At 45.1% G+C, this 10217-nt stretch overlaps 1 protein-coding gene across 1 annotated transcript; it reads left to right on the top strand.

Moving 5' to 3' along the window:
• Positions 1 to 663: 663 nt before the first annotated feature.
• LOC102472643 (PRAME family member 20) lies at positions 664 to 8335 on the top strand. Its single transcript, XM_006145439.1, has 4 exons — positions 664 to 794; positions 5257 to 5562; positions 5770 to 6354; positions 7768 to 8335. Exons 1-4 carry the CDS (start codon positions 664 to 666, stop codon positions 8333 to 8335), a joined length of 1590 nt encoding a protein of 529 aa, XP_006145501.1.
• The last annotated feature ends 1882 nt before the right edge of the window (positions 8336 to 10217 follow it).

The raw sequence follows: 10217 nt of genomic DNA, 5'->3' as shown, positions 1-10217 counted from the left end.
TGATCACGCCCTCTTAAACCAATCACTGAACTGATCATGTGCCTGGACCTCTGCCCCTAATTTTGCCCTTAAAAATGCATGTGGGGAACATCTCAGGGAGACCAGATCTTTTCAGCATGAGTTGCCCGCTCTCCTTGCTTTGCACTTTGCAATAAAGCTATACTTTCCTTCATCACACCATGTGCCTATGGCTTGGTTTTATAGCGCTTGGGCGAGCGAACCTGATTTGAGTTTGGTAACACTAGGTCACTCATATTCTGCTTAGAAATAAACCACATTGGGGCCAACATAATGGCTATGTTGTTGGGCTCCCATGAAGTCGACCGTAGTTCAAGTCCTAGACCAGGTGGCTTAAACTCATGTCGGGCGCGTGTGCATGCCCAAGATCCTGAGAGGAGAATGGAGGAGAAGGGATTGTGGCATGGCCAACCCCCCGGGGGATGATTTCTTGCTTTCTGTCTCTTTCTCTGGCTTTCTGGCCAGCACATGTACCCTATAGCAAAAACCTCTCCAAAAAAAAATTCTCAAAGTCCTCTCTCCTTTTCCTCACTGGCTGAGATCCCGTAGGTCCCAGCTCTGACTGAAGGAGGACGAAATAAGCCGATTATTTATTTATTATTAATTATTATTATTTTTTAGAGTTTGTTATTTTTTATCGACAAGATGGCAACTGTGACTGTACCTAGAGGTGAACTGGAGGTCGTCCAGGATGTCGCTTCAAATCCAGATTCTGGTACCAGCAGTGAGCCATCAGTGTCCTTTACTTCTCTGCGCTTCTCCTCGGGAAAGATATTGTAAGTCCTCTGGCCCCAGACCTCAAAACATTGGGTAGACTGTCTAGCTTATTTCTAAGCTGGTCTTGCTTGTTCATCTGTCTTTGTTTGGGGTAACCCAGGTTTGCTCCCCTCCGAGCAAGGAGCAGCGTTTGCTCTCTCTGAGCAAGGTGTAGGCTTTTGTTCTCCTCTGGGTAGTTAGGAAAACCAAATGTATGAAAGTGCATTAATTACATATGAATTCTAAAGGGTCTTCCTCCCTTGCTTTCTTAAAACTGCTTCAGTTGGCTGCCCTGTGTTTGCACTGGAGAAACTGAACTGTCGTATTCCCAGGCAAATGAGAGACTGAGCCTCTCAGCTCTGAAGATAAAGGGCACTTGCTCCTCACTGAGGTTTGGCACCCAGGTGACTGGGAGCCATAGGGAAGTGGCTGGAGCCCGTGAGATTTCCTCCTCTGAGGACTAGTAGCGGCCCTATAGGGAATCCCAAGCATAATTAGTAACAGGTTCATTCAATAAACACAAAATAAAAGCAGATCTCTCAAGTGTTGTTGGCCTCCTTCAAGGGTGCTAAATTCTTGAAGGAAACTGAGACATGTAAGAAGAGTGATCTCGACACGGGAATGGCATTTAGTGGAGAGATGCTCAAAAAAAAGCAGCATGCTGGTCTACCACATTAAAATCCTTAGATTTCCACAGGCCAGTTTCTCTTTTTAAAATGGATTAAAAAAGAGAAACATGGGAAATAAGACAGTTCAAAAGGAGCAAAGAGGATGACCCCCTTTGGGGCATGACAGCTAGCTTTATGTATAACATAAATGGCACCTCGACCTGTGGGTATTTAGATAAATAAATGGGAAGAATCACAAAAGATGATCTTGGTTAGAATTTTTTTTAGAGGTTTTTGTTATTGGGCGTGTGCACTCGCCAGAAAGAGACAGACAGAAAGCAAGAAACCATCCCCCAGGGGGGATGGCCACACCACAATCCCTTCTCCATTCTCCTATCGGGATCTTGGGCACGCATGCACACACGCCCTGCTAAGCTACCGGATCTGGGACTTGAACTGCAGTTGACTACATGGGAGTCCAGCGACATAGCCATTATGCCATCTGCTGGTCCCCCATATATTAATTTTGAAGTTGGAAAGTTTTTATTTTTCCTTGAAAGATAAACTGAGGGTCCATCCCTTTTATTTTTCCTTCTCTTTTTCTTTTTGCTTGTTCAGAGTTTTAAGATAACGATATAGGAAAATTGCAGGAAGTTGGGGTATATGGGTGCTACACCCAGTACAGGAACAAGAGTTAATTGAATTATTTTGTGTCATGCTCATGAGGAAATAGAGACACAGACAGAAGAAATACTGAAGTAGAAAGTTAGGAGAGGGAAGAAATAGCAGAGCTTCCAGGCTGGGAATGAGTTATAGAAAAAGGGTTGCCACTGGAAAACTGAGACAAGGTTTATTTTTTTCTTTTAAAAGTTCAGCTTCTTAGAAGAGGAACAGCTTGTATAAAGGTTGGCTATCATTGAGAAAAGCCCAGCTCATTGATAAACTAACTGCTGCTCAAAGGGGCTTGTAGGGAGGGAGTCCCCTGAAAGGTGTACTGCTATGGAAAGGGAAGATTGAGCTACAGCGCATAAAAAAATACAAAAGTAAAGATTTCTAATAGGGAGGATATTCACCCCCAAACCTGAAAGGCTACCAGAGAAGGCCAGCTGCCTTCGGCATGAAGTTAGGTATTGACATTTAGCCTGGAGGTTAGTAGAATTTTTTTTAGTAAGGGAAGTTCTGTCATTAGTATCTGGCTTCTTTCTTTTAAAAAAAATATTTAATTTTATTTATTCATTTATTTTAATTTGACCAGAGAAAGATATACAGAGAGAGAGAGAGAAAGTGAGAAAGCAAACCACCAGGTCTGGTATTTGAACCGCAGTTGGCCATGTGGGAGTGTCCAGTGCCCTGACCACCATGCCACCTGCTAGTCCCCAGTATCTGGTTTCTTTATTGTGGTTTCTTACATTTTGCTTTTCCTGCACTTTGCATGTGCCTCACTGAGAGACTTAATCTCATCTCACATGTCTAGGGTAGTCTTTGAAGGCCTTCATCTCTGGATGAACTTCCTAGATTTTGACTTCATGTTCCATTCCAGTGGTGAATTTTCTGTGTGTATATCTGGGATATCAGAAGGATAACTACCTTGTTGCCATGAGCCAGGTAGAAAGGGTACTTTCAAGTACATGTGACTTAAATAAATAAGCCTGCTACAAATTTAAAAGTAAAATCCATAAAATAAAAATCATAATTGTCAGCCTAGGATTTTACCAAGCAACATACTTGTTTTGATATTATTGATTTAATAAAAATGGTGTTGCAGAAAACCAGTCTCAGAAGTGGAAAGCAGCACTTCGAGAGATTGGGAGAACCGTTTATTACGTTGGCAGGCACAGAGGAGTTAACACTCTGAATCTCCAGCCTCCACTGGGGATTGAACATGGTCTGTTATGGGAGAATTGGGGAAGGGGCTCAGAACTACCTTACACAGCCTCAAAGGGAGGAGGCAGAGAAGCAAGAAGTCCAATCTATTCAAGGTGCTAATCTAGTCAAGGTTTTCAGGTTACCCTATAGCTCTGGGGAGGGGCAGCAAGTTTGCTGGAGGGCAGAAACCTCAGGAAGCTATCAGCCCTGAGTTATCCATGAATTCAGGGTCCCTCCATATCAATAGATTTCAAAATTATCAGCAACTTAAATATCTAATAGCCATATGGTATACATATTTAACATGTTATCAAAAGTTAATTGGGTAACAACTGGCTTTCCGGTATCTTTTGATATTTAGATAGCCCAGGCATATAGTTTTTAAAGATAAATCTGGTAATTATAAGTATGATAAAATTTTCAGGTATTTTTAGATAACAAAAGGAATTCACTCTGGGACCAGCAGTTGGTGTAATGGCTATTTTGCTGGACTCCCACGTAGTCAACTGAAGTTCAAGTCCCGGACCAGGTAGCTTAAACTCAGCTCAGGGCATATGTGCATGCATGCCCAGGATCCCAAGAGAATATTGTGGTATGGCCATCCCCTTGGGGGTGGGGGGGGCAGTGATTTCTTTTTTTCTATCTCTGTCTTTCTGGTGAGCGCATGCGCCCTATAGCAAAAACCTCTCCCCCATCCCCCCAAAAAGGAATTATACTATGTTAAGTTAGTATGACAAGTTAGTAAAATACTTATCATTTAAGTTAAAATACTTCAGTTAATTTAAAGTTTTTCACTTGGCTTCTAAAGACAAAATTTGGGGGCGGGGATCTACAGGATTATTTTGTTCTATAGAAAAATTGTTTAAAAAATTGGATCATTAAAAAATAGTTGCTATATGAGAAGTCAAATTGCTTATTTAAAAAAACTCAAGGTTACAGGGCTGGCAGGTTGTATGGTTGGGATGCTGGACTCCCACATGGCCGACTGTGGTTCAAGTCTTGGACCTGGTGGCTTTCTCACTCACCATCTATAGTCAAATTGAATAATAATAAATTAAGTTAAATAATTCTAAAAAAACCCAAGGTTATGGAGCAGCAGGTGGTATGATGGTTAAGATGTTGGACTTCTACATGGCTAGCTAGCTCAAATCTGAGACCTGGTAGCTTGCTTTCTTGCTTTCTTTCTCTGTCCCTCTCTGGTCAAATTAAAATAAATTGACAACAAAACAAACCTTAGGGGCCAGAGTGAACAGAGAAAAGTGACTCAAAGTCCTGGCATTTGCATTCTGTGAGTTTTTTTTGGAGACTTTTCTATAGGGTGCTGTGCTTGTCAGAAAGACAAAGTGAGAAATCACCCCCAGGGAAAATGGCCATGCTGCAATCCCTTCTCCATTCTCTCAGGACTTTGAGCATGCTTGCACATGTGCCTAGTGTGTTTTAAGCCACTGAGTCCGGGACATAATCCATGGTTGACTACGTGGGAGTCCAGCAACATAACCGCTACGTCATCTGCTTGTCTCACCATTGACATTTATATTTATATATATAGTTATATATATATTTATATATTTATATATAGTTTCATTGTTCTCAAGTGACAGTCATAGACTTTGTGATTTTAGCATTTTCCTTGTTAGGCTTCCTTAACAAATTCTCAAACTATTCTACATAATATTTTTTAACAGTCCTTACTTCAAACTTATTTCCCCCCCCCCAACTCCAGTCTAAAGTGGAAGATTTTAATATATGGGGAGATGTATGGAAACATTAATTCAGGGTTAAGTTTCTCACCTCTAACTCCAAATGCTTTCTAATATTATAGTGGCTTTTACCGTAGGTGATTAATATGTAGTAAAGAGGTCAACTGGGAACTCTTCCACATTGGCAGAGCAATGACTTTAGCCTAAACTCTAGGGCCAACCTTTCAGTTAGTTCCTCTGAAGCATGGGGAAGATGAGGTTCCTTGGGCTTGACTTGAGAAAGATGCCTAATTCCAGAATTCCTCTAGTTACACTTGGAATGAGACGAGCACCTATAGCCCACCCAGACTCCTGAAACTAGCTGCTCAGAGCTTGCTGAGGAATGAGGTCCTGAGAGGTTCTGATCTGGAGGACCTGCCCGCGGGTCTATTCCCACTGCTGTTCATGGAGGCCGTTGCCACGAAAGACCAAGAAAGCCTCATCAAGGCCATGGTGCAAGCTTGGCCCTTCACTCACCTCCCTCTAGGGAATTTGATGCCAATACCCAATGAGAAGATCTTGAAAGCTACACTAGATGGACTTGATATGCTTCTTTTCCAGAAAGTTCATCCCAGGTAAGGATGTCCAAAGTAGCTGGAGAGAGGTCTTTGAGAGTTTAAGGAAGAGATGGGGAGCTAGAGGGAGTGGTGGGCCAAACTTGGACCAGAGACTTCTAATGGTGCCAGGGAGGAAGCTCAGGGGTCTTGGTCAGTGCTGAGCTCCGTCTGGGAGGTTTGAAGTTGGGACCTTGAATAAATTCCATGACCCCTGTTTTCCTACAGGAGGTGGAAAATGGAAGTGCTGGATTTACGACAAAATGCTAAACAGGACTTCTGTTCACTGGTCTGGTCTGGAGCCAGAGATGCCTGCTCTGCAAAAGTCACAAGGCAGACCATGGAGGGTAGTCCAAACATGGGAAAGAAACAGCCTTTGAAGGTGTTTGCAGACCTCTGCCTCGCAGAACAAGGCCTGAGTAAATTCCTCAGCTGCCTATTTGGGTGGGCCGAGCAGAGAAAAGGTTTAGTGCATGTGCACTGTACGATGCTACAGATTTTGACTACACCCATCCATCTTGTCAGGGAGATCCTACAGATGGTGGGTCTGGACTTTTTTGAGGAGGTGGATGTGTGCTGGGAATTTGGACTGACTATCTTGGCAGAATTTGCTCCTTACTTGAGCCAGATGAGTAATCTTCGCAAACTCCATCTTGGAAATATTGGTGTTATCCATTTTACTAACTACACTTCTCCGGAGAGGAAGGAGGAGTTAGCCGTCCAATTCATCTCTCAGTTCCAGAACCTGAACCTGCAGAAGCTCCACTTATGTACTCTTTCCTTCCTCAAAGGCCGCCTAGACCAGTGTCTCAGGTGGGTGAAGTTTCTCTGTAGCCTGAACAAAGCCTGTCATTGCTACAGAAAATATCAATGGGCATCCACCATGCGCCAGACACTGTCAGCATTGCAGTGCATGGGACATGAGGATGTCAAGGCATTGTCATTACTCTATTCCAAAGTGGGTACCACATAAGCCCTCAAAAGCGAGGCAGAGGGAGCACGTGGATGCTATGGAAAGGGATTATTAGCCTAGGAAGCTAGCTACGGGGTAGGGAGGGGGATCAGATCTAAGTGGGCAAGCTTGTGAATTCTTCAGGAAGTGGGTCTAAGTTAAGATGGAAGACAGGTGAGCAAAAGGGGCACCATGGAAAGGCCACAAAATCTGCATTTCAAAATAAGTTCTACTTATTAGCTCTGAACTGGAAGGAGACTGTCTCTGAAAGCTTATTTTGAGCTCCAGATAAGGTAATAGGTGGGCAATGCCTCTAGAGCTGAGGGTGGGAGAGTAGGAGTGGGATTGTAAAAGCAATTGTTGGGGGTTGACTGGTGTTAAAGATGTAGTGAGCCCTGCTGGCTGCAACCCCACCTGCAGGTGTTCATCACCTGACTTTCTCGTTTACACATCTGGCCCACAGATGTTGTATTCTGCTTGACAGCTGAGGCCAGGGAGCTGGAGAGGTTGTGAGAACTTGAGTCTGTCGTAAAAGCAATGGTGCAAGGGCTCAGCCTGAAGTGACTTCAGTGACCAGGTTCTCTGAGTGCAGCCTCCTGGTGTTGGCCATCATGGTCAGAACTACCTTGTGCTTGGGGGAAAAAGTCACCTCACCTTGGGACCAGCAGTTAGTGTAATGACTGTCTCTGGATTCCCATGTAGTTGACCGCGGTTCGCGTCCCGGACCCGGTGGCTTAAAACTCACGCTGGGGGGAACCAGCAGTTAGCGTAATGGCTATGTCGCTGGATTCCCACGTAGTCAACCGCGGTTCGTGTCCCGGACCCGGTGGCTTAAAACTCACGCCGGGCGCGTGTGCGTGCATGCCCAAGATCCCGAGAGGAGAATGGAGGAGAAGGGATTGCGGCGTGACCATCCCCCCTGGGGGGTGATTTCTCGCTTTCTGTCTCTATGTCTCTCTCTGTCTGTCTGGCGAGCGCACGCGCCCTACAGTGAAAATCTCTCAAAAAAAACAAAAAAAAACAAAAAAAAAACTCACGCTGGGTGTGTGTGCGTGCATGCCCATGATCCTGAGAGGAGAATGGAGGAGAAGGGATTGTGGCGTGACCATACCCCGGGGCATGATTTCTCGCTTTCTATCTGTCTGGCGAGCGCACGTGCCCTATAGCAAAAAACACCTCTCCAAAAAAATAGTCAACTCACCTTGGGGTCATTCCCCACCACTCTTGACTGGGCATCTCATTTTCCCAGGACTAACTATTTGTTTTCTCACCAGGTGTCTGAAGACCCCGTTACAGACTCTCAAGCTAGAATCATGTTTCCTTACAGACTCAGATATGATTTCTCTGTCCCAGTGCCTGTGCACCAGTCAGCTAAAGAGGCTGGATTTGAGCGGTACCTACCTGGCTAATTTAAACCTTGAGCCTTTCCAGCATCTGTTGGAGAGAGTTGCAAAGACCCTCACCTTTCTGATCTTAATTAAGTGTGGTATCACAGACACCCAGCTCAGTGCCTTCCTGCCTGCCCTGAGTCGCTGTGTCCGGCTTGAATATCTCGAGCTCTATGGGAACCCCATCTCTGAGGCTGCCCAGGAGAGGCTGCGGCACCACACGGCCAAGCTGAGCAGGTTGAGATTTGAGACCTATCCTCTCCCTATGATGGGTCACTACAAAAAGGGTGCTAGGCGAACAAGGTTTGTCCAGATTGAGAGTAAGCTATCAGGGACACCGGGGGACTTAGGGCAGTCCAAGATGGTCACCTACTATACCTACCCATGCTATGAATGTGGCACGTGGCAATTCTACCATCCGCAGTACCCTTTTTGCAAATGTATGTTTGACTAGTTGGTGCATATATCAAACTTTCTTCTAGGACCAGGTGTGTGGCTTAGTGGTTAAGACAGCTGGATCCCACATGGCAACCATAGTGAGTCCTGAACTTGGTAGCTTGAAATTTGCCAGGCACTTATGCATGCTTGCCCAGAATACAGGAGGAGGGAGAAATGGAGAAGGGATTGAGGCATCACCCCCCACCGGGGGTTGCTTTCTCCTCTCCCTCACGCTGGCAAATGCATTCTCCCTCTGGAAACTAAAAACAAAAAAAAATTGTCCCTAGAAACCTGGGTCATAGGCACATGAGGAGAAAGTGAGAAGGCCACACCACAATCCTTTCTTCATTCATGTGGGATTTGGGGTACCAGAAACTAAGGGAGTATGGACCCATGTTTTCAGACAGCTCAGTGTGAGTAGGGCAGGAGAGGTGATGGGGAGGGTCAGCACGGGGAGGGAAATGCTGACCTGCAGGTGATACCTTTGGAGACGCGTGTCCTACAGAGTCAGAAATAGGAATGGGACCTTCCAGAGCAAGATTCAGACCTGCCAGGCACATGGGAGGGCTACCCACCACAGCAAGGAAGTTTGTGAAGAAATTGTCCGAAATAAATGAAACCGTGCTCTTCCGCGTTCCGTGTTTTCCTTGTTTAAACCTAGGTCAATATCCGGTTAACTGAGAAAAAGCACTGGGCTGGCTGTGATGACTGGGTTCAGGGCCAGGAACTCAGAGCATCAGCATCAAGTGGTGTTGCTTTGATAACTCCTGCTTTTTATTCCTGGGCGTGTCAGCGGTTGCCCATTTCTGTGGCTGGTCTGTGGGTAACACGAGGTGCACACGCTGGGCCTGGAACATCATAATGTTACATCTGATCAGGGAGAAAGATAGTGGGTATCCAGGTATAGCCAAATTATAGGAGTCTTTATTGCTGGCTTCCCATGTTTCTCCAAGACCCCACAGCCCTGAGGGCAGGGAGTAGGGTGCTTATAAAGGCAAAGCCTACATTTGGGTTGACAGGCAGGAGCAGTAACCATTGAGTAGGGGAGGAAAGGGGAAAGAGAGACTTTGTGCAAGAGTTTGTACAAAGCAAAATTAAGCACGGTTACCTGGGGCATCTTTAGGGTGGGGAATTTCTAGTTCTTGCACAAACACAATGGAATCTTAGTGAATTTTAACTGCCCAAGGAAGAACAAGGGAATTTTAATGAACTTGGCTTGCCCAAGGAGGGGAGGGTTGTAAAAATGATAGAAGTGCTCTTGCTTCAGCAATGGGCCGTGAGTGTGAACAGTTGGAGTGAGCCTCTGCTTAGGGTCCTCATTGCTACCCAAATGCCCAGCCCCGGTTACTCCTAGGGGCTCCAAACAGATTCAGCAGTTTGAGTCCTGGCCTTTGGCTGTGCAGGGAAAGAGGAAGCCCACACTTCACTAGTCTGGGCCTCGTCAGTCCATACCTTCATGCAAGTGGACAGAGACAGTGAGAGAAAGAAGGCACCTCCAAGGGGTATGGCCACACCACAATCCTTTCTTTACTCTCAAGGGATTTTGGGTACCAGAAATGAATGAACAAGGTTGCTTATTTTCTCCAATCCTCTTCAACATAGTACTGGAAGTCCCAGCCAATGCACTCAGACAAGAGAGCAAAATAAAAGGCGAATGCCTTTTAGGAAGAGAAAGCTCAACTCCCTATTTGTAGATAAGATTACATTAATAGAAAAACCAAAGGAATCCACAAAACTAGAAGTAGTAAAGTAGCAGGATACGAGGTCGGCATACAAAAATCGATAGCATTTTTATACACTGGTTATGAGCAGACCTAGACAAATCGAAGAAAGCAATCCCATTTATAAGACGCCCTTAGTAATTTTTATTGGTAGCTTGCATACACTGTTGACTTTGT

The sequence above is a fragment of the Tupaia chinensis genome, unplaced genomic scaffold (genome assembly GCF_000334495.1).
Source record: "Tupaia chinensis unplaced genomic scaffold, TupChi_1.0 Scaffold000146_1, whole genome shotgun sequence".
Classification (NCBI taxonomy): domain Eukaryota; kingdom Metazoa; phylum Chordata; class Mammalia; order Scandentia; family Tupaiidae; genus Tupaia; species Tupaia belangeri.
Note: the sequence above shows the minus strand (reverse complement) of the source record. Positions and strands in the feature narration are given on the sequence as shown.